This window comes from Varanus komodoensis, unplaced genomic scaffold (genome assembly GCF_004798865.1).
Source record: "Varanus komodoensis strain SLA01 unplaced genomic scaffold, ASM479886v1 scaffold35, whole genome shotgun sequence".
Lineage (NCBI taxonomy): Eukaryota > Metazoa > Chordata > Lepidosauria > Squamata > Varanidae > Varanus > Varanus komodoensis.
Window position 1 is genome coordinate 2083834 of NW_025335856.1, and position 24609 is coordinate 2108442.

The 24609-nt window shown below is 44.9% G+C and overlaps 2 protein-coding genes across 3 annotated transcripts in view; one reads left to right on the forward strand and one right to left on the reverse strand.

The window, feature by feature from the left end:
* The window catches only part of FBXO10 (F-box protein 10), a 31664-nt gene extending 20823 nt beyond the window's left edge, over positions 1-10841 (forward strand). Inside the window, exons 5-10 of the mRNA XM_044439584.1 lie at positions 1631-1701; positions 2322-2474; positions 4403-4678; positions 5620-5930; positions 9069-9250; positions 10524-10841. Coding sequence (XP_044295519.1) covers positions 1631-1701; positions 2322-2474; positions 4403-4678; positions 5620-5930; positions 9069-9250; positions 10524-10701 — 1171 coding nt within the window. The 3' untranslated portion in view covers positions 10702-10841. The remainder of the gene's footprint in view (positions 1-1630; positions 1702-2321; positions 2475-4402; positions 4679-5619; positions 5931-9068; positions 9251-10523) is intronic.
* Positions 1-24609, reverse strand: part of POLR1E (RNA polymerase I subunit E) — a 41246-nt gene that overhangs the window by 4311 nt on the left and 12326 nt on the right. Inside the window, exons 9-14 of one of the 2 annotated variants that reach the window (XM_044439586.1) lie at positions 23327-23423; positions 21578-21711; positions 20536-20617; positions 18748-18879; positions 16514-16673; positions 655-657 (exon numbers count right to left, since the gene is read on the reverse strand). In XM_044439586.1, the coding sequence (XP_044295521.1) occupies positions 16526-16673; positions 18748-18879; positions 20536-20617; positions 21578-21711; positions 23327-23423 (593 nt within the window). In that variant the 3' untranslated portion in view covers positions 655-657; positions 16514-16525. Of the gene's footprint in view, positions 1-654; positions 658-16173; positions 16674-18747; positions 18880-20535; positions 20618-21577; positions 21712-23326; positions 23424-24609 lie in introns of those variants that run through there. The other variant, XM_044439585.1, reaches the window with a different exon arrangement.

Here is a 24609-nt window from a genome sequence, read left to right on the forward strand (position 1 = left end):
GTTTAGCTTCTGAGAAGAGATAATAGCACTCTAGAAGTATTGGAAAGGCTGTCACAGAGGTGAAGGACAGGATCACTTGATCATCCAGGGCACAGAATAATGGGCTCAAGTTGCAGAGAGCCAGATTCTGGCAAGATATCAGGAAAAGTTTCCTGACCGTTCGAGCAGAATGGCAGTGGAGCCAATGGCCTAGGGAGGTGGTGGGCTCTCCAGCACTAGAGGCATTCAAGGTGCATCTGGACTGCCTGCTCAGAGGGATGGCTTAACTTGGTGTCCTGCACTGAGCAGAGAGTTGGACCCAGCGGCCCACTAACTCTCCTATGATTCTATGACATTGTAGGTGAATTAAATTAATTTTTAAAAGTCATCGTCTGGTTTGCCGTGTGGCGATCACTTTGGCCATGGTGATCTTCATCTGCGAAATAGGAATATTAATTGGTTGCCTCCAACCAGGTCTTCGTGCATCTCTACTACCTGCTTGGAGAGTTTTGTGTTAGAATTCTAGTTCTACTGGTATTTGGATGGAGATTTGAATAGTAACTCTGCTGAAGCCTCGCCCTGCCTCTGCTTATTTAATTTATGATTAGTAAGTTCTCATGAAATGCAAATTAGATCCCAAAAGCCTGATGGCTGCCCATCCCTGGCACAGATGACCCACTCTGCTTGGATAGTTGGGTAAAAGACAGAGAGGTTGACTGAACACTTTATAGGACCAAGAGCTGTTTTATGTGTTGCCCTGGAGTGAAGGTCTTGCTCTTTTTTCTTTAGTCCTGTTTTGCCTGCAGTAGCTGCCTGCTCTAGCCAGCACAAATGATGGTGTTTGATGAGGGGAGTCAGAGGTTGGCTCATTTGGAGGGGCCTACCTGTACCTGAGCACAACAAGAAGGAGGGGAAGCCCATACAGGACTAGTCCTAGTATTTTGGCTGCTGAGGCAGAACATGCAAATGATTCCCTAGGCTAATATACGTAGATTAGATTTGTATTTTTCCTTCCCACCCTCCAAAGAGTGCTGGCAAACTTATCCCATGAAGGACCTTAGAAACTCAGAGGGGTTGACTGGGCTGGTTGGCTTCATAGTCCAGCAAGGGGTTGTATCCAGGTCTCCCTGGTTCAGTTCCTAAGACTCCTGGCATTAAACCACACTGGCTGCTGTTAAGGAATGGATGAATGACCACACTGAGGAATTGCTGCCCTTTCTTGAGAAACCACCCCAGCCTGGCTCTGACTCTTGCGCTGGGAAGAAGCCCTGTACTGTTTGTGCTACGCTGAAAAGCAGCCAAGTTTGTTGATAAAGTTTTGATTTCTCCCTCAAGACTCATAGGCCTGCTCCACCCAGCCAACTATCCTGGACACGGACTGGCAGAGGCGCTCCAGGGTTTTAGGTGGGAGCTGTTCCTAGCCCTACTTGGAAATGCCGGGATGGAACCTGAGACCTTCCTAGCCCTGAGCTACAGAGAGGGACAGAAAGAGGAGGCCAGATGCTACTTTATGTATTGGGGATAAATCCCTGTTGGCATTTCTGCAGCAGCAGCGAGTCCTTTAACAGAATGAAGGAGATCCTTTTGTAAGCAAATGTAGGGAAGAACTGTATAAATGACAAACTTCTTTCCTCCCTGCTTTCTGTTCCAGCGGGAACCACATCTTCCAGGGTCTTGCTGCTGGCATAGCTGTAAATGAGAATGGAAGAGGGCAAATTACAGGTATGGAAAGGAAAAGGGGGTATTTTGTGCAGGATGGGCAATAGGCCTGATGACAAGCACCTCGAGACATTGAGTTCTCCTTTTGAATTTTTGTAATGGTTTTTTTTTTTTTTTTTTTTTTTGATTTCACACCCTCCAACACACAGAATTTTGGTTGGTTCACATCATATGATCTCTGTAATCCTTAACAACCCTGCAAGGTAGGCCATTGTTGTTAACCCCATTTTAAAGACAGGAGGCTGACTTGCCTAAAGCATCCTGAGTTCACAGCTGAAGTGCTGTTTGGCCTTCACCCCAACACTGCTCTAGCAGAGTAGGAACATCTGCTCAGCATTTTAAGGTGGCTTCTCTTGCCCCATTGGCACATCTGCCTGCCAGGTCTTTTCTTAATGGGCGTTTCGTTGGGGGTCTGTTGTTCTAATCAAGGATCCTTGCAGACTGCTAGCACATGCATAACGCTGGTGCATGTTTGCCCTGTTGGAAGGTGGGGTGCAGAGACTGACTTGACCAAAATTGGTATTTTCATTTCACGTGCATTTAATTGCTCTGTGCCCAGCCTTTTCTGAACTGCAGAATCTTGTGAATCCCCTTGTTAACCCACGTACTTCATCCTGCTTCAGAAAATGTTATCCGTGAGAACCAGTGGGGCGGTGCAGATATCCGTCGTGGAGGGGATCCCGTCCTCAGAAGTAACCTGATCTGCTGCGGGTATTCAGATGGAGTGGTGGTTGGAGAACGTGGGAAAGGACTCATAGAAGGAAACACCATCTATGGTAACCCTGCACTGTCAGCTGGATTTCTTTCCCTCCATTTCTCTGTGTCTTGTGTGGCCTGGTGAGTGTCATAGCGGAGTCCTCCAGGGAGAATTCTAGCATCCAATTTCAAAATGGAAGATGGCTCATTTCAGGCATCATGTTTTTCTAGGTCAACATTATCTGGAGCAATTTTCATGCTTCACCATTTGGGGATTGGGAGAATCTTGTCACCATAACTAGAGTCTGACTTGAGAAGTGTTTGGCTCTTCTAGATCACCGTGTTCTGCAAATAATGCTTTGCGAGACGCCTAAGTTGTCTGATAACGCTGCAGAATACAGAGCAGTGGATCAATTCTTCCCTTGTTTTGGGTCAGCATTTGGTATAGGGATGCCCTACTTTTTTCTCCAACTACTGATTGCCTGATGGTCTCCTGGCTTTTGTGCCGTTCTCCTCACCATTTGGAAGGTTAAAATGTCTCTCCCATAGTTAAGTTCCTGGCAAGAAGAAAACTAAGCTAAAAATGCTGGTATTTTTTCTGTTTGGCCCCACCTCTTCTGTATTTGGCCCTGCCCTGTTTTCCTTCCGCCCCACCTATTTCTAGAATGCAGCCCCAAATGGAATTTGGTCCCCAGACCAAAAGAGGTTCTGTATCCCAAGTTTAGATGCTATGCATACACTGTACAGCAAAACTGACATGTTTTCTCCCCCTTCTACAGGGCCTTCACAGCAGTGCCAAAGTTGGTAATGCCTGTAAAACTCCTTATGAGTTTCAGCTTTAGAGCAAAGGGATGTCTCTTGGCCCAGGCTTGTCAGATTCACTGGTGTATGTTGAAATTAAGCTCTCGCTTAATTTCAGAAGATTGTGCGCAAAGGCCCAGCAAACATCCCTGAAGCCAACAAACTGCTCCTTTACACTGTCCCCAGAAGAGAAATATCCCCTCAGGTAGAGTACACAGGTAGAAAAGAAAAGAGGTTTCAAATCACCTGTCAGTCTCATCTCTGCAGTGACAGAAATTTCCAAGTTGTGTTGTAGGGCTGGGAGTGAGGAAGGGAGGTTTCTCTTTCACCACTGTTCTGGCAGGATTTGCATAGAGATCTCTCACTCCAGGGAAGGTTTCTCACAGCCAGCCTCGTCCATTTTCTCCCTCTGAGTATCGCATGAAAGACTGTGTATCTCATGATGATTTGTTGTTTCCTTGATGGAAATTAGAAATCTGTTAGAGAGTGGGATTCTAGTCCACACCAGCAGAACAACAATATCTGCCTTGTCAGTAGAACCTGGGAACTTATTGCTGCTTCTCTGTGGGGTTCTGGTGTCACTTTTTTATTATTTATTTTATTTATTAAAACATTTTTATGCCGCCCCATTCACCGAAGCCTCGGGGCGGCTTACAAACAAACTTTTTAGTCGTGTCAAGACCAGGCCAGGCCTCATGGGTGCCTGAACTGGGTGCTGAATTATGAGCATTCAGCTGCCACCTCGGACCAAGAGGGTTCTCAGTTCAGGCCCTTGAGTCTCTTGAATAAAGAGCTGATGGGAAGGCTGGCCAGTTTCATAGGATCCTAGAGCTGGAAATTATCGCAGAGTTCATCAGGTCCAGTCCCATGCTCCATGCAGGCTCTGTGCTCCAGCTTTCAGCCACGGCACCTCTGACAGACACCAACCCAGCTTTGCTTTAATGCCTCCGGTAAGGGGCAGCTCATCTCCTCCTGAGGCAACCTGTTCCACTACTGAACAGCTCTCACCACTAGGAATTTTCTCTGAACGTTTAACCCAAATCTGCTTCCCTGCAGTTTCCACCCGTAGGCTCCAGTCCTGCCCATGGGAGCAAGAGAGAACGCATCCGCACCACCTTCTGCATGACCAGCCTCTCTGATCTCCCCTTAAACTTCTATCCCATACCTTGGATGAGAGAAGTTTGCATGTTTCTCTTCTGTTGTGTAGGTAACAAGGGCTGCGGTGTCTGGATAATGTCATCCAGCCTCCCTCACATCACGAACAACCAAATTGGGCACAACAGCATCTATGGGATTGCGGTGTTCTGCCGCAAGGACGACGCCAACGACTACCTCGCCAGTCAAGGGGGCAATGAGAATTTCAATGACGAGGGCGAAGCCACCAACTGGGAGAATGACCCGGAGAGTGAGGACGAGTGCGTGGCCTCCCGCAGGCCCATCAGCGTGGCCCTTGTGGAGTCAAACAACATCAACCACAATGGGGGTGAGTGCTGGGGCGGTTTGCAACCTCTCGTGTCTGCAAGGAAGACACCCAAACAAAGAGGTTGCAGAGAAGCCTCACAATGCCCAGCAGCCAGCCCCTCTCTCGCTGATGGAAGTCTTGGTCGCTCGACTCCTATCACCCTTGTCTGGTCACCACCCCTTCCCAACACACTTTTCTGATGCAAGTTGGGGGGTGTTCATTTGAAAAGGCCACTTTATAGGGGGGATTTAGAAACTTAAAAAAAACCCTTTTGAGATTTTTGTGTCATTGTGTAAGTATTGTGAGTGCCATCTGCAAATAACTCCCACGTGTAGTTCGAAAGGTGAGAAACCTCACGTGCCTCTTAAAACATGGCTTGTTTGCACAAGTTATGCTTGCCCTGGCACAGGTGGCCTGTTACTGTCCTACACATCTCTAGATGAGGAAAGGTCCTACAATTCCCATCCAGCCCCTAAGCCATAAACAGTTTTATTCCACTCAGCTAACAAAGGCCTTCAAACAGCTTACATGCAAGCAGTAAGACAAGACAAACTGTTCCTTCAGTTTTACATTTTTATTTCAATGGCACACAAGGAAGAAGGGAAGGGAAGGGAAGAGGAAAAATTGAAGTAGTCTTTCAGCGGGGGGATTGTGTCACTGCTCTGTTTTATTGTCTTTGCTGCAATGTTTTTAATGAGATGTTACCTTGCATTGTTTTTCTATTATATGTGCATTTTAGTGTGAACTGCTTAGAAAGTTTAGCAGCCATAGCCAGTGGTCCGGGACAGTGGGAGTTGTGGCCAAAGCACCCAGAGGGTTCTGCAGGGCCACCTGCTGTCAAGCCTTGTAACCCTTTGGCTTCCCTGTGGGTGCCGCCTTCCTGGGTTCCTGTTGCTTCTTGCCCCCCTGAAGGGGGCTTAGTGATTGTGTGCACAGAGTGCTTTCTCCCCCTCCATCCACAGCAGCCGGCTTGTATGTCAAGAGCAGCGAGGCCCTGAACATCGTAGGAAATGCCATCCATGCCAACCAGGACTGTGGGGTAACCGTCCTCCAGAGCTCCCAGCTCACACGAATAGCCAACAACAGCATCTCCTGCAACAGCCTCGGCGGGGTGCTGGTGGAAGCCGAGTGCCGGGTGGAGCTGCGCGGCAATGGCATCTATGACAACAGCAGCCATGGCGTCACCTCCCGGGGCGAGGGGCTCATCGCCGAGAATGACATTCTGGGCAACCAAGGGAGCGGCCTCAAGCTGTTGCAGGCGGCAGACATGAAGGTGTGGGCATCAATGAAATGCACCAGCTTATTGATTATTGACTTATTTATTAGATTTGTATCCCACTTCCCCCCCCAAGAAACTCAAAGCAGCTTATCTTTCTCCTCCTGCTGCTCTCAGTCTTATCCCCACAACAGCAACCCGGTGAGGTAGGTTGGGCTGAGAGTCTGTGACTGGCTCAAAGTCCCCCAGTCGCTCCATGGCTGAGTGGGGGCTAGAACCCGGATCGCTTGAGTCCCAGTCTCGCGCTCTTAACCACTGTGCCACGCTGACTCTCTTGCTCATATTTACATCCCACTCTTCCACCAGGGAGGGTTGAAGGCACAGGATGGTTTCCTTTTGTCTTCCCCAATACCTTTGCTTGCATATTACTACATTTAGACCCTGCCTGGTTTTGCTCTGGCATGAATCCAAGGCACCTTAAGTGGTCTTCCTCCTCTGCATTTCCTCTTACAACAACTCAGCAGGGTAGGCTAGTGACTGGTCCCCAGTCACCCAGTGAGTTTTATGCTCGAATAGGGACTAGAACCTGGATTGTCCGAGTCTTGCATTCCCATGACTGTACCACACTGGCTCACAGCTGGCTTGGTCCAGGGGGACAAATACTGAGTGTCCTTGTTAGCCAGCCAAAATAAGTTCACACTCTTTCTCTGCCCTTCTCCGGAGGGAAGGTGACCCGGATTGCCAGATGCTGTGCTGAGTTTGAGAGCCAGTAGTCCTGCCCAGACAGCAACATCCCAAGCCGTTCTCAGGTTCAGGAGAGGGATGGAAGCTGTTCCCACGGCATAAAACTCAAACCCTCCTGAATCTGCAAGGCATTTGATGGCTCTGAAACTCAGTGCAGCAGCCGGAGAAGCTTCTGTCATTCTCGTGTGCTTCTGAAGTGTTGCCCTGGTACCAAAGGGAAACTTTGTCCTTCTCGGGGCACAGAAGAACACTTCTTGATCTGCTCCTTGGTCCTGTGCTCTCACCTGAGCAAAGCAAAAACAAAACACTTGCCAGTGGTGAGCCCATGGGTGCATCGTGAGAAGATGCTCTCCTACCTGTCCATATACAATCCAGGATTCCTTCTGTGTAATGCCTCCATGAATCTCACTTAATGCAGTATCTGAACACTCTGGCACTCGATCAGAAGTCATGCTGAGATCCACTTCTTAAAAAGGAAACATGTTTCTGGTCCTCATGGTTGTTTCTACGAGTAGGGGGTAGATGACTTCTCTGCTTTTGTCCAGCATAGTCCTCTCCTCTCCTCTCCTCTCCTCTCCTCTCCTCTCCTCTCCTCTCCTCTCCTCTCCTCTCCTCTCCCAGTTCTTTTCCCTTTTTAATTCAGAAGTGAAGAAGTGGTGATGTGGGGACAGGACTATCTGCTTAAGCCTCCAGTTGTAGGGCTACTTTCATGCGTTCAGCAGAATTAAGAGGTAAAGCACAGGATCACCCCTTGAGGTTCCAGGACAGAGTGAGGATTTGAACCCAGGTCTCTGTAGTGCCACACCCTGCCCATTAATACTGCTCTGGTTTCCTGCGATACGACATATGCATATGCATACACATTCAGAGACCCGCAATGTATTGGATGGGGTAAAAATACCCAAATAAATAAATAAATAAATAAACATGCTGTTTTTCATCTGCCTTCTGGCAGGAAACCACTACTTACCCCAAGAGAAGTTATAGAACAAGTAAACAGTTCTGAATGGTCCTTGGAGGTTCTGCTTCTGTACAGAGAGATTTAGTGAGGAATGTTGGTCCCAGAAAATGACAGACACAAAGGGGACAAAGTGTTCACTGGTATGAGAGCTCCATTTATTAACAAACATGCATAATCAAATCAAATAATTTAGGCAGTAAGCTTTTGTAATCGTTTATTGTTTTCTTGAAAGAAATAAAGTACAGGAAGGAAGAGAAATGTAAGAGAAAAATAAGGATGCCAAGGGATCTTACACAAACATAATATATACATTCATAACCTGCAGCTATCCCAAAATCCCCAAAATTTCTATCTTTCTGTCTGTACTTTGTTGAAGCTCGCAGAAAAGGCAGGAAGCATTTTTCCACTGTTAATATGGCCTTTCCATGTTCTAGTCACCAATAAATACCTGCATGTTGTCTTGGCAATTCCTGTCAGCTTCGTAGTGTCACGTAGCTGGTTTGCAGCTGGCAAACAAAAATCCGCTTTACCTTAACATTGGGGTATTTGTTGAGCTTTTTCACCCAGTTTTCCAGTTTTCTCCCACATCGCCCTGCTGACTCCTTCTCTCAGGGTATAACCAGCAGGGCCCTGAGCACTGGATGAAGTATCAGCAATGCTTGCTGTGGTCTTGCTGTTTTAGGGTCCTAGAAGTGGGACGTGCAGAGTAGTGTCCCCGTGTATCCTCACCCCTATAACAAGAGACGGCCATAGAGAGCCCGCAGTAGGGCTTGTTTACTGCTGTTCAGGCCTCAGAAAGAGGTGGGAATTTGAGGAATGAGGAAGGGGGCGAGGACAGCTTTTCCCCCACACTTCCCTGCCGCTTTTTGTCTGCTTTGCTATATGGCGCTAGAAGACTGCCAGCCACGACCTGGAACATTTTATGTCTACATGGGGAGGGGAAGGGAGTGTGGAGATCTGGAGAGTGAGAAGAGGTGTTGTTCCTCAGCCACAGAATATACATGATCAAAGAAAGCACAACCTGCGCCCCCCTGGTTTCCAGTGCTTCCCCACCTCACACACAAGCACAACTGGTGTTTTGTGCCTCGGCCGTCCACAACCATAGAATCAATACGTGTGCTCACACAGGTGTCCTCACTTCTCCTTCATTCTGATCAGTCTTTCATAGCTTGGTGTCCTGCAAGATGCCCTGGTCTATAACACGCATCTGGGGATGGTGGGAGTTGTAGTCAGCACATCCCTGTGGGTTGGAGGCAGACTGTGCTAAAGGCCAGATGGAGGGAGCTGGGCTGGGGAATTGCGGCCCGACAAAACTTGAGAGCACCTGGTTTGGAAGTTTGCTTTAGGTTTTTCCTTTCTGTATTGGATCAACTGCTACCAGCTTTTCTTAGGTCTAGAAGCTTAAGGGTCTTTGTTTTGATTTTTTTAAAAATTATTAGCTGAGGGTCCCCCAAGTATGTCACTGCTCTGTTTTTTTCCTCCTTTGCCAGGTAACCAGGAATAGGATCCACTCCTTTCGAGGTTATGGGATTGAGATGCTTGACCAGACCAAAGCCTTTGTGCAGGACAATCTGATTTTCCAAGGGAAGTCCAAAAAGGGCATTTTGCAGCAGGTGTCCAGCATGGAAGGCTGTGTTGTTCTGAACAACAAGCTCCTTGCCTTCAAAAAACGGTATGGCCGCGTAGCTGTCGTGTGACTGCAGTGAATGAAAAGCCTTGCCAAAGACTTCCATTGCGTTGTTATGAAAGCCCGCAAGGAATTCTGGGAACTGTAGAGGCTTTTGATCTTTGTAAGAGAGATGCTATTAAGAACACAAGGACTACAGTTCTCAGGGTTCTGTGTGTCCCTGGTGGAGGGACTAGAAAATGCATAAAAAGCCATTTTTTGTTTGCAGTGTACATTTTTCCTAAGAGACATGCTACGGTAGTTTTTAAATCTGATGTATCTGTAGGATAAATTTTCCAAGTTACTTGTAACAGGATGTTTTTCGTTTCTAGAAGTAAACGGTGACATTAGTTTTGATAGTGCATCCTAAACCAAGACTTCTCCAGCTCAGCACCCTTTAGTTGTGTTGGACTAAAACTCTTGTCATGGCGTTGGTTCTTGCTGACCAGTAAAAAGATTAGTCCGATGCACCTTGGTGGTCCCAGGTGTGAATGATTCTGAAGAATAAAGGAAAGATTCTCTCTTACCTGTCCATATGTAGCACAGGATTTTCTTTGTGCAAAGCCTTCATGAATGCCATGCAATGTAGTGTCTGAATATTCTGGCACTGACTGAAAATCATCCTGAGGGTCATTCCTTAAAAGGAGTACATGTTTCTGGTCCTCATAGTTGTTTCTATGATTAGGTGTAAATGGCTTCTCTGCTCTTGCCCACCATAATTCCTCTCTTAAGCTCTTGGTTCCTTTCTCCTTTTAATTCAAAAGTGAAGATGTGGGGACACCATCTGCTTAAACCTTCCAGTTGAAAGTCACTTTTATGTGTTTGGCAGAATTAAGAGGGAAAACTTCTCTGGGATTGAACTGTAGATGGAAAGTTATGTCTCGAATGTTCCCTGTGCAGAGAAATATTCTCCTTACACACAGAAGAATTGCATGTCATGAGGAGGCTATGCCGAATTGTTTCCCTAACATGATGGGGTCTTTTAAAAACTTTAAAAAATCATTTTCTTAAAAGAAATAGAAAACAGAAAATAAGAGAAAAGTAAAAGAACAGTAAGAATGACATGCTGGTTGGAGCCCTTGGTGCCTTTGGAGGGACAAAGGCAGCACCAGTGTCGTGCACCACTGGCGTGCCAGAGCAACCTGCGCTCAGTTGGGTGTCCTCTCCTTGTTTCCTCTCCAGAAAAGCACATTCTGCCTTTTGGAATTAATCCTGACACTATCTCCTTCTTGCGAGGATGGCACATTGCTGAGTATGTGATGCCTTTGCATTTTTACAGGTCTGATGTTGGCTGGACCCTGGAGAATCCTCCAGCGAGACCTCACATTGAAGGATCCTCCCGAGGCTTATCAACAGCTGGGAACAGCCAGAAAGGCTCAAGCATGACAGCCAGGCTAGCTGCCAGAGTGGATGGGGGTTGCCACAACAATGGGAGCATCTTTTGCACAATTCTGTGAATCCTGCACATTTTCCTCTGCCTTTTCTTTTCCTTGGAGACTTTCCTGTGAGATTCCATTGCCCAACCCAACGAGATTGCGTTCAGATGCTCCTGTTCGGTCTACTGTGGCAATGGCCACTCATCTGTGGTGGGAGTGTCAATGGAGGTGTGTTGACAGCTGGTGGTCACCCTGCCCAGCTGGCTTTGCTTCAGTCTGAGTTCCTCAGGACTCTTGCCTCCTGGGCCCCTATTACCTCCAGTCACCAGGCTTCCTTCAGTCTAGTTCAGCTGCAGCCCATCCCTGGGGTCATTTTAGTCAGAGAAAAAGTTACTCTCTGTGACATCAGCAGCCATTGGTCCAATCCTCTCTCTTCGCTCAGATCTTTTGTGTGTGTTAGTTTTTCAGAATTTTGTTCTGGGTCAAGGGAGGGGATTGGCTTGCTGGCTGCTGATGTCACAAAGCCACTTCATTTCACTCAAGCTGGGGAAACCTGCCCCCCCCCCGCTTTAGTTTTTCAGGGGCAGAGGGTGAGGTGGGGGCTCTTTTCTCGGTGAAAGGCTCCACTCTCTCTCAGTTGGTACCTCTCCTGCAAAATGGCTCACAGGAGGTGATGAGCAGACAGATTAAGAGGTGAGTAGATACTGTCCCTTCCGAAAAATAAGAGCTCCTCTGCTGTTTCATTCAATGTTTTTTCTCCTTTAAACGTTTACTTTTAGTAACTTGCCAAATCGCCACTTGGCCTGGATACCACAGTAATGCTGAATGTTGACAGAGCTGTCCTTGGCAGCCAGTGAAGGAGCCCTGTGATGGCTTGAAATCGACCTCCTTTTCCTTCCAGATATGGGAATTCTTTTCTTCTGTGCTGAGAAAACAGCCCTGGCTTATAGTACTATATTGTTTGGAGCATAGCAGAATAGTCGTGTCAAATGGACATAAACCAGAGCATAATCAGAATATGCTGATTTTTCAGGAAGGCCGAGCAATACACTCGGTCTCCTTTGAGTTGCTTCGTTGCATGCATTTTTCTGCAGAAGAAATCCAGGTACACAGCGAAAGATTTATCGCAAGGAAAACTACCTTGTAACATCTGACCAGCAGTGTCAAAATACGGAGATGTTGGATTTTAAAATAATGTGTAGGGAAAGTAAGAAAATGAGATTCCTGAAGAGTTTGTCGGGCTGAGGCTGCAGCCCCAAATTTGGCCTGGTTTTATGCAAGAGGACCAAACAAAGTACAATGAACTTGAACTTTTGAAAAGATCTAAATACACCTGCCATTTTGTGGTGGGAAAAGATAGGACTGAACCCCATTGATGGACTACATAATGAGATTGTCTGATTTATAAACTGAATACTGGTACTTTGACTAGCTAGAAAGATTGGGGGGAAGTTAATGCTGTGGATTAACCTATTGACTTGTGTTTGAGGCCTTTTATGAGTTTGTGAGGAACCAATGTCTGTCTCTCTCATAGAAGTGGAACTTAGTTTAGCATTTCCCTTACCCCTTTTCTTTGCAGTGCTCCTGAATCTTCATAGTTGCATGTCAGGCAGTAATGCACCAGGTGAAGGATCCCCCATTACCGGCTTCATGTCAGGATCTCCAAAGAGAGTCTGTTTTCTGTCTGCTGTGCAGCATCAAAAGCAGAAAAACCCTGCTGGAGTGGTTGGTATTGGTGGAAGCCCTACACTTACATGGCCCAAAGCTTGACAGGAAGAATCGTTGTACAACAAAATAACCTGAGAAGGAAATAAATATTTTTCTGCTTATATTACCTCTCACCCATTAATGGCTTTCTTCTGGCCTGCTACAGCTTTGGGATGATGGGACTTACAATCCAGCCCATCTTGAGGGCACCGCACTGGGGAAGGGCCCTGCAGCACACGCATGCAGACGCACCCCCCCAGGAAGAGCTTCATCTGTGTGGTTGCACCATGACCACTTGGGTCTTCTTGTAGAACGTGATTTTAGGAGCCTCTGCTCTTGTGCTTTTAACAACAGGGTGGTCTGCAGGAGGACTTGCTGTCCAGTTTAAAGACATGCAGCTAGATGGATTGTAGGAATTTTGGTGGATTGATTTACTGCAACATAAGTTGGCCTATGAGATGAGCACTTTTCTAAGGAACACTTTCAGCAGATCCATGCAGTTATTCTTGGAAGAAGCGCAGCCCATTCTCCTTTATGCAGGAGGAAAATGCCTTTATGATTAATCTTTTCATTTACTGCATTTTTACTTGGGTAAACAGTAACAATAAATAAATCAGGTTGTGCTGCTTTTTAGTTGACCTTTAAAAAAATTAGCCAATTTAGTGGTGGACGGTACTACTCTTCATGTGCAGACAGCAGCAGATGCTAATATTCATCTCTATGCTATGGGAAGTTTGGTGTTCAAAACATGGAAGGCCAGAAAATTTTACCCATCTATTTGGTATTCCTGCCTCCTGATTCAAGTCCAATGCTATCTACTACAGGGACAGGTGACACGGTGCTTGATGTTTTGGACTACAGTTTCTATTAGCCCAGCCTGCATAGTGAGTAGCTGGGGATTGTGGGATATGTAGTCCCAGCATCTGGAGGGTGCCAGGTAGCTTACTCCCAACCTACTATATCTGACTGGCTGCTCCTGATTTTGATGGTCCAACTTTTGAATTCACAATGCGGTTTTCTTTTTGTAAAAGCTTGAATCAGGACTGTTGTCACTACTCCAGAGGTCCCTGTAGCTGCTTGTAGCTAAGGTGGTGGTGGAGATGGGAAATGTGCTGGCAATACAAGGATTGGATTGAAGCTGAAATTAGAGGTCTCCACTGCTGCCCTTTCAGGACCCACAGAAAATGGTGCTGAGAGGTCCAAACAGAGCACATCAGTAAACTGTAATTTGTACCTATGGGGAGTTCTTTTTACTGGCTCCCCTATTCCAGCTCCCCCAGGGAAAATTTTGCAGCTGAATCTGGCTCTGCCCAGCAGTGCAAATCAGGATTTGAAGGCAAGGGCGTGTGGCTGTGCCCATACCAAGGCAGTGGAAGTCATTGCTGCTGCTGCCAATTGTAGCATTTTGGCTAGGAGCAGGTTATGGGGGATGCCATTCACCATAGCCGGGGAAAGCTGGTGTAAACCAAGTGCTCTCCTGCCCAGCGGTGCTTTTCCCCCATGCAGTTTCTTCGTTATGTTACATTTGCACTCATCACATCTCCACACCAAAAGAAAAAGTAACAATACCACCATGCAGATAATAGGTTTGTACAAAAACACCTCTTGTTAAGCAGACAATCGCATGCTTATGTAGAAATTCTGTGCAGGTGATGGCTGCTACCTTTTCTGCAGCTTTGAAACCTGTGAGACACCTTTTGCAGCAAAGATCAGGCAGCGTGTTAGCAACATGAGGGAAGGAGCAGTGCAATTCTGTGCGCTGAATTAAATCCCTTTGGGTTCGATCCAGCTACTAAGAGTAGACGCCTCTGCCACTGCCAACACCACTTCCCCCAAACTTCTGGTGGCTCTCCCAAGCCTCTGGATCAGAGGGGTGAATTAGGAACTGCAGGAGAGGAAAATCAAAGCTTCTGTCCCCACCTCTTGCTGCCAGTATGATGCTTCCACTGGTCTGAATGCTTTCTAGAAAACACAAGCCCTTCCCTCAGCTGGAAGCAGATTTGGGATTCAGTTTGGTGTCTTCAGTGAGGCCTACTTAAGAGTTAAATAAGTTTAGGTTTAATATGTTTCAGATGGCAGTCAAGCTACTGTACAAGTCATAGCTAAGAGCCCCAAGTTATAACGCTCACACTGAATCCAGTGTTAGTTGTGATTAATTTCCCTTGCTATCAGTGGGATTTTTGGATGCAAACCCATAGCAATTCACCTTAACACAGTAGGTCTTACTTTTGAGTAAGCATATATAAGCTTGCTCTTGGTCACAACTAACTTTAGACAAATGAGAGCCATAGACTTCCAATTTAACAGAAACTGATCTGCAGAAGTCTACTAATCCTAAAAAAATGTTTTGGAACTTTTAACTTGGTGTTGGATTATGAGCTGTTCCACCTTACCTTTTTAACAGAAATTTAAAAACACCATTTGTAACCTTTTATTAAGGAACATCTGTATATAGCAAAATAAAAAATGCTCTATTTTAAACACCAATACTGTGTTAACCAGTTTCTTTTCCAGACACACTCTGGAAGTAGGCTGATGTATCTCCAGCAGCTTTGCAGGGGTGGGCATTTTGGTGAGTGCTAGTTGTGTCGCATCAGGTGATGAGCTGGCTGTGCAGAGGGGTGGCTGGGACTTGCGGGTGCCCAGGTAGAGCATCAGCATCCTATTATTTTAGTTATTCATTTGATTTTTAGCCTGCCCCATTAGCCGGACGGCTCTTACAAGGAGTTACCCTGCTTGAACCTGCTCGCTGAGGCTCTTCCTGGCTGCCGTTCTCCCCCACCCCGTGTCACTAGTGACAGGATGATAGAATTCTTGGCTCTTTGGCTGCACTGCAGCGGGGTGTCTCCTGGCAGGCGGGGTAGCATGGCAGTCAGTGACACTGAATTCCTGAGCGTGTCTCTTTTGTTCAAGCGTGTGGCAAAGGGTGCGTGGTGTGTTCATTTGCTGGCACTGTTTTGCAGATGAAAGAATGACAGCTGACTTTCTTCTGTTAGGACAGATGGTAATCAAGCTACTGTACAAGTCATAGGTAAGAGGGATAGAGGGCCTCAAGTTGTAACTGTAACTATCACACTGAATCCATTGTTAGTTGTGATTAATTTCTCATGCTATCAGTGGGATTTTGGATGCAAACCCATGCCAACTCACCTTAGCACAATGGATCCTACTTTTGATACTGAAAAGACTGGACAGATAGAAGTCATGTTACGTATTTGTTGTATCCTCCTCTTCTTTAGACTGGTGCCTGGCCTTCCAAATACTGATCAGATCTATAACTGGTTTCCTCAGCAATGCTATTGGCATCAGATCCTTCCTGGCCACTTGTTTATTTCCATGATATGAAAGCAACCACTCAGTCTCTGGGCACTGGTCTGTTTCATGCAATTGACCAGCATTTAGATGGTTTCCCTACAGTAATAATATAGTAATAATATAATAATAAATAATAATATATTTATAATAATAATAATAATAATAATAATAATAATAATATAATAATAATAATATAATAAAAACCTCAAAGGTGCCTGGGACAGCAGATGAGCCTGATGGATTTTTGAAAATTTCCTTCTGGGGGAATTACTATGATATATACTTGACTAGTTGTGATTAGTTTTATATGTATGTCATTCATTGCAGTTCTCTGATTACGATAAACTTCATGCACTTCATCCAGCTTTAATCAAAATTGAAGAATAGGCCCCCTGAAAATCAGTGGCATTTAGGGTAATCATGACTAACTGATCTCCCAGTGATTTCAATGTGTTTACACTAAATATGCCCAAATCTGGATCCTATTCAATAGGAAAGGGTTAAATAGAAGATAAATCATCAATCCAAATATTGCATTTTAAGTATTTTAATGCAAATTGTGCTGATGGCAGGATCACCACATGACTACATTAAATGAAAGATACCAACTGAGATTAAAATCTGCATTAGTCACAAAAATTAGTTATTCTTTCAAATTGTCAGGACCTGAAACAGGCAATCCAAGGAAGATGTAGGCTGGGTCTGTGCTTGGGCAGAACTCTGTTAATCTTCCACAAGAAAAAAGCTAAATAACTTCACTGTACAAGAGCAAGTAGCCATGCCGCTTTTCCCAATGTTTACCAGTCCAATCCAAAAAGCTGCTTAGTCTACAGACTTCATGGCTATAAAAAATATGGTAGCCAATAGGGACCATGGTAGCCATTTAGTTCATCTTTCGCTTCCTGCTTCTTGGAGGCACCTTGTACACAGGTAAGGGCAAGGAGAGTGTCCCCAGTTTGTGTTCCTCAAGTCCAAAGAGGCTTTTGCTTTTGGTGATCTTCAGCCTCATCGCCCTGGCGATGTCAAGTATCCTAACACAAGAAAAGAACAAAGTGTGTGAAAAGACTTTTTTGCTCCCATTCACCCTCCACCAGCCTTCTCTTCTTTGTGGAAAGTTTCCCCGTTTTCCTTCCTTTCCCCCAAACTGTTTACAACTCAGTATAAAAACTATTATTTTTTGTTGCCAACTGAGCTCTTCACAAGCATGTTCTCAAGAAAAGAATGAAGTAGTCTGGCAAATTTCAAGAAAGACTGGCCATCTATAGAAGAACACCCGTTTCTTTTCAAGAAAAACAAAAGCAAGATACTTTTCTAGTTATGCTGCTGTACAGCAGAACCTACTGCAAAATTCTGAAGTGTCTATCCAGTCCTTTCATTACACTGATTAGTAGCCTTGTCCCACTCAAGAGGGCTGAAAACACTGACAGTACTTCATGAAGCCATCACCAACACAGAATCATTCTGTTTGCAATCAAAACCTATAGTATTTAGAGAATTAGCTGAAAGCTTGCCCTTGAAATAATAGCTTTCAACGATTATTGAAAATGAGCTTCTTGCACTGTAGTTTTCTCATTTTTGTTGTATATAAGAATAATTTGCTGTCTGCAAATCGCCAATTTTATTAGAAAAGGCTCTCAAGATGGAATTTTTCACAGAATCCAACAATATTGTCATTGTGGAGGAGGTCATAGCAATTGGATGAGTGAAGCAATAACGTCATCAGCCTTGGAGTTTCTCTCTTGGGAGGAGGATCTGGTGGATGTCACTGCAACAACCCACTGGCCAAACCAACCGTCAGGCTTGCTTACTGATGTTCTAACTCAGGGCTGCACTGAAAGCAGATCCCCAGATGTGTGAAGACTCCAACTCCCAGCATTTCAGACCACTGACCATGCTGAGGGGCTTCTGGGAGTTGAAGTCCGAGCCACCTTCTGCCCACCTCTGTTTGGTTTGTTTGGCTACAGCTAAAATTCAATTTAGTCACCACATCACACACTTCCCATTGGACTTCCTAGAGGAACTGGCTGTATTTAATTTTAACTCATGTTTCAAATGTAACCAACACTCTCAGGAATGGGCATTTATTGCTGAAAACTTGGCTCCCTTGCCTGCCTGCCTGCTTGCCTGCCTGCCAGGAGTACATGCTGCTACCTTTGTTTTCCTAGCTCTATTTCTGTGCTGTTCGTAGCAACCTGACAACCAAGAAACTTGATAGATGAAGCTTTTCCTGGCATGACAGTAAAATAATGTGGAAATGTTCACATACTAGATTTCTGCATGACAACCTGCTGCTTAAAGCACAGAAGAGTTGAGAGGCTGGCAAGTCTACCCAGGAAACATTGCTTAGACTGTCACAAAATACAATCGGCGACTATTTAGATGCAAAGGTGGAACATGAAGTAGGAGCCAAGATATATTTAAGGAGAAGGAAGGCCTGGTACTCATATTTGCAAGGAAACAATGTTTGTGCAACAAGCAGCACAGTCTCCTAAACTCAGGGTGGGCTTCTCCAAATTGGTGGCCCAGATGGTTTGGACTTCAACTACCAACAGTCCCAGTCAGCACAGCTAATGGTTATGAACACCGAATTCTAGCCGAAGCATCTGTACAGTACCAGGTAGGAGACATCTGCCCCAGTGTGCCAGACACCAGAAATGGTGTAAAACGACACACGAGAAGGCCAGGAAAATATTTCGCATACTTTCTCCCACTTGGAGTAATCATGAAAAACATGTCATCATACCCCATCTCTGGCAGCAAAGACCATGTCTTTTATTTATTCACTATGTTTGTATCCTGGCAGCTTACACGATCCATGTTTCATCTTCATAACAACCCTGGGTGGTGAGCCCATCAGTGACTGGCCCAAAGTCACCCAGTTTGCTACATGGCTTAGTGGGGAAGTTCCTGGGCTGAGAGTCTGACCATTAGACCACATGGTGTCTCAATCTAGGCAGTTATGAGAGGATGCCAGACAAGCTGAATCATGCTGAAACCAAAGGGTGGAGCAGGTTCCAAGGTCCTGCCTGCAGAACCAGGCCCACTACTAGGACCATATGGCTCTTCGCAGAATAATAAAAGAGACTTTAATTCCACTACTCTCACCTGCTGTCCCGCAGTTTCAGATCCCGCTGCAACACCGTCAGGTCTGTTTGGAAATTGTTAATATGCAGAGCCAAGGCTATAGCATATGCTGTTATCTTAACTTTCATAGAGGCAGAAACCTGATTCTGAATCCTAAAACATGAAAGAAAGAAACCAAATGCTATACGGTGAGCTATGTTCAGTGCTTGCGCACTCCATGTTCCAACCACTCCCAAAGACAGCACTAAAATACAAGTTCTGCCCCAAAGTAACTGAAATTCTGTGCCAGAAAAATATAATGCTGCTGCTTGCCTATCTGAGTAAAGGCCTCCATTTTGTAGACTTCTTCCTCAGCTGGCAGCCCTGAGTGTATTTAGGTTTTGTGGGATGGAGAAGATGGGGCATTTGGCAATCAGAGATCGTTTTAAGGGAAACAACAAGCTACCAGGAATTTACAGTTTGTTAGAACCAGAGTGCATCTTTTCCAATTCCTGGTACAAGTGAATTGTGCTTTAGAGGGAAAAACTACATTTCCTGAATGCCTCACCTTCCATTAAAAGTACGTTTCAGCCCTTAAAGACTGGAGAATGTTGGCAATGTCTGCTGAACTCCCCAAAGCCAGAACTTCCAGGTGTTTGAGGTCTCAACATCCTACAGAGATCAGTTTCTTTCACAATGAACAAGACAACAGACATACGTACATAGATCATGTACATTTTTAAAACTGACCATGGATTCTAGCTATGTTGATACAGTATTCTGATGTACAGAATAAGCACAGCCATCATAATCTCCACATTACAGTTTCTTGCAGCAGGCAGAGAAATTGGACCAGTTTACAGCCATTTTGAAGTGCAATTTTCCTATTGAGGAGTTCAGAACCCTGTTTACCATCTCTGCAGGAGCATAAGTATAAGCACCACGAATACAGGATATTTTACTATCAAAATAAGGCTGCTCAAGAAAGATCTGCTGCTGTCTTTTGGGTGTGCAGAAGTCCATTTCTTGCTATTTCATACAACCAACCCAAACCAAGCAGCTGAGGCTAATACACCAGAAAGCAGAGGGGGGGGGGAAATTGGTTACTATGACGATCAATTCTTGAACGAACGAACGAACGAACGAACAAAAAAGGCTCATGGGGCATACAAGAAATTCAGATGCACCTACTTTTTTTTTTTTTTGGTAGGGGCATCTGTACAAAAAGACACACTGGAAAAACACAATTTCCAGTGACCTGCTATGCATGTAATAGCAAACTATAGTATGGGTTGAGTTCAGGTTGTCATTGAATTGTGAGTTACTGTTTCATGCAAATCTTGCACTATGGTTTGCAGGTTCTTAACCACAAGCAGTCCAGAGTTCATTACCCAACTAGCAACCACAACTTTTCTTGGGCCATTGTTATATATGAATTAAACAAGGCCAATCTCTTCCATCCACTTATTGAAAAGACAGGAGTGCATGTTGACATTTTGTAGATGAGCAATGGAATGCATATGCTCTTTATTCCCAGCGTGTTTCAATAAATTCTCAAAGGGAAAAATCACTTTTAGTGCCAGTTACGAGGCATTGCTGAGTAATTACTTCCCAAGTTTTAAAAGTGAATTGAAGATAAAAAAGATCAATTCTGATCAAATATAAGAACAACCCATGCAACTGTTTCGTTTCTGTGATGCGGCTTCTACAGCCATCGTCGATTCACTGTTGTGTTGTGGTAATTTTGAACTCTGGCTTTGCGACTTTCCTGATTGACCAAGGCCTAGACAATTCAAATAGACATTTTGCTATGCTCAGGATAAAATGTACCTGCCATTGGCATAGGCCAGTGCCGTGAAGGTTTTCACAAGCTTGTTGCTGATGATGTGAGGACAATCAGGTCCCAGTGCATCTAGAACAAGAAGTTTTAAAGTTAGCTTTCCCCAAATATGTGGAATCACCGAGGCAAAGCCAGGAGAATAATGTATCAGAAAGGAGCATTCAACCTCAGATTCCAACCACAATAGCTGAAGAGCTTCTAAGCCTGACTTTAAGAATCTACCAATACTAAAGAACAGGTTTGTTAACCAACTATTCCACTAAAGTGAAACTTCAATTCTACAACTCTGTTCTGACAGTGCTGAACATCGGTCAGCTTATGCATTCTCTTGAAAGCTTTTAGTCCATGATCCACCAATCCACTGAGCCAAAAAAACACACACAGTTCCACTGAGTTCAGCTGATTTATGGATCAGGTCACAAGTATTCCCCAACTGACAGGATTCAGAGGATTAAAGCACAGCAGCTGATTCACTCTGTAGAATCCTTTCTGTGCAGAAAAAGCACTTAAGCACAGAATGGTGTATTGACTATAGAATGAAACATCTTGAGAATCTCAACTCCCCGTCTTTCTTCTGTCCTTCTTTCCATCCTCCTCTCCTCTCCTCGCCTTTCCAAAAATGAATGAATGAATACTAAATAGTGGGAGCTGGCAAAGACAGGCTGGCAAATTCAGCGTTCCTCTGGATTAACAGTGCTGGAGAAAGCGGACTTCCCACAGCAGGTCTTGGATTAGATCCACAGCACAAGCTAAACATTAGTGATTGTATATATTTACTAGACATTAAGAATGTGCACCAATGAATAGTGTCATCTGATGTTTGCATATAGTCAATGTAAATAGTTTCCCAGCAACACCTGACAACAAGCCCAGGGGCTTTCCTCGATTGCCTACAGTCACTACAGGAGAAGTACCAGCAAGGGATTAAACTCATTGCGGATTACTTGAATCAGTTGGCTTTTCTTTCAGAGGGTTATTTTGGACAAGATAAGTAGAAAGATCCAAATCAAATCAGATTAAATCAAAACTTACATTTCTTTTTAACATTTTTTTGTGAGCTCAGCTTGACAAGGCTATCAAAAAACCAGAGACATCGGGCTTTGTGGTCACATCTCTTCTCATCCAGAGGCATGGACTTCAGTTCATTCAGAACAAAGGAGCAGTGGCTAAAAAAGAGAGACAGGACAGTCCCAAGGGCAAAAACACTCTGGCAACAGAAGGCATGAGTGACTTCTTCAGCTTCTCTAAATCAACATACTGTGTTGCCTGAAAGCAAGGAAGTGCTTATCTCGACACTGGCTAGTCCAATTAAAAAAAGGAAAAAGTGCTTTTTTGCACTCTGGTAGCCTCTATTACAATGATCAAGGAATACACATTTAAGCAACTAATTCAGGGGTGGGTACAGTCTTTGGCCTAATTTTGGAAGCTCTCTGCATGCAATCAGTTCAGCACTTGGCAGAAGCTATCTGTCTCTTCCCTGGCAGGCTGCTGCTCAGCAACAGAGCGGGGTGATGGTTTAGACAGAGACAGAATGTTTGAGAAGGGAGTGGCTGAGGCAGAGAATGAATGAAAAGGGATGGCTTAGAGAGGAGACAGCCAAGGGAGAGAAAGGAGTGACCCCCCCACACACACCTTGGGCCCTGCTGACCACTGGCTTTGGCCTCCCTCACTGCTAACAACTGTGCCCTGATAAATTACCCAAAAGAGGAGACTGCCCACCTGAGCCAGCTGGAGCTCTGCAGCCCTTTCCTCACCTGCACAATGTCCCTCACGCATTTCTAGCTGTGCTCCTACCAGGCTGTTGACAATCCCTAACTTTGTGAATTGCCCACCTTTATCGGGCACCCAGATCCCTGCCTTGCCCTTCATATCTCGCCATGTCTTTGGCCCAGTGGTGCAGCACCTACTTCACAGGCAAAGGTGCAAGATTCAACTCCAGGTATCTCTAGGTAGGACTGTGAAAAATCCCTGCCTAAAACCTGCAGAGCCACTGCCAGTCAGGGTTGACAAGACCAGGCTAGAGGGCTGATTCTGCAGGGCCTGGACATGACAGGGTGGCAAGTCACTGCAGCATGAATTAATCTCAGGAAACTTTGCACAAGTCTCATGTGGGCTCTTTCCATCAAAATCTGTGCTGGTGCACTGCCCCACAGATGTGAATCCAGGGTTGTGCCACTATGACATGAGTCCTACTTAAAAGTGGATCAAAATGAATGAAATTTAAGTTAGACTGACATTGGCTAGAACCCTTTATTTCCAGGAAACAAGATCACAAAAACAGTTTGTGCATGTGTGACTACCACCTGACCATTCACAGCTAAGCATATAAACTGATCCAATTAAAAAAAAAAATTGTGTTTGCGGTAGCATTATAAACACAAAAGTTCTGTCTGTGGTGTTAAGATCTTTGATGGTTCATTCACACACATAAGATCAGCATCAAGCAAAATATACAGGAAAATAACAGTGCATTTATATCCCACTTTTTTCCCTCTTGTGAGGAACCCAAGGAGACTTACATAGCTTGTATCCTGACAACGACCCTGTGAGGTAGGCTGGGCTGAGCATCTGTGATTGGCTCAAAGTCATTTCGTGAGCTTCACAGCTGAGTGGGGAGTAGAACCAGAGTCTTCCAGGCCTCCATCCCAACACTCGAACCGCCTTGCCACACTGGCTCTCTCAATTCAGTTCTTAATCGGCTCATAGCTAGCACAAGTCAGAATTAACTTACCCTTCTGCTTCAAATCAAAGCCCCCCTCTGCCCCTGCCATGCAGCCTTACCTTTTCTCTTCCTCCATCTTGAGGATGTCCGCTGAGGTGATGCTCATGAAAGCAGCTGCTGGAGCCTGAAGTGCCTCATATTCAGCGGGTGATATAACTGAAGGCATTTTCAGAAAAATAACACCACTTCTCATAATTTCCCTGGCACCATTAGACTGTCAAAGGGTTAGTCTCTTAGCAGAGGCTTTGGTGGTTTTATGGGCTGGCCATATTTCAATGGATAATTATTGCAGCAGCTTAAAATTTTGTTCGATTCAATTTTTTAAAGAAAGTGTTGGGAGAAGAAATAATATTAATAATAATAGCATTACCCCCATCAGAGGCAGCCCTACCATGAGGCAAAGCAAGGTGGACACCTCATGCAGAAAAGACTGGCTCCCATTAAACACAAGGTGGCATGTCGCTCATGACTCCCAATCCACTGGAACTGCTTATTCCCCCCAGTTTCAATTTGGTTAGTACAAGAAAACTTTCCGGTGGATTATGCCCCTTGCTAATTAGCAGCAGAATATATTTTCCACTCTGGAAACAAAACATCTTCAGCTAGCTTACTCAGCTCATGAGGAATGGAAACTAATGAAGATTTGAACTGCACAGGCGAGCGATCTTTTCCTTGGCATATTTCCTTGTTTTTATTCAGTCATAGCAAAGCAGATTATGGCTTTGTTGTGAACAAACTTCAGCACATTTCAGATTTTGAGCCAATGTCTCACTACTTATTAAAATTGGCATCTAGCCCCTATCTCCCACATACCCATGCATTTGAGAAATAAACAGTAGAACATTGTTTTATATGATGAACCAGTAGCTAGATAATCTAGTGAGACATTAGAACTTTTTTTGAAAGGCAACAGATTCAGGGGGAAAGAGATTAGAATCAGCTATCCTGTTACTGCCAATAATTACAATTGTACTTTAGTGAAATAAAGAAAAGTAGTTTCTGGCAGATCAATTTTGTGGAAAAAATCTTCCATGTTCTAAACCAATACACAGAGACAGGACAGAAGGACAGATTACGTCATTCCCTCCAATGATTCCACCAATCTGTAATTAAACTTCAGAAGTGCCTGTTTCTCTCAACTACAAACCAACTGGATACACTGTGGTATCATTTCCAAACAGACACACACTGAAATTATGCTTCTGAAATCCTCCTTTCCTTCCTACCCCAAGGTGGTCTCATTGGTAGGCCCAAGAGGCCACAAAGTCATCCCCATAAACAATTCCATCTCCACACCTCTTCTTTAACACCAAAACCCTTTCTTTTTCCTTTTGGGTCTGTC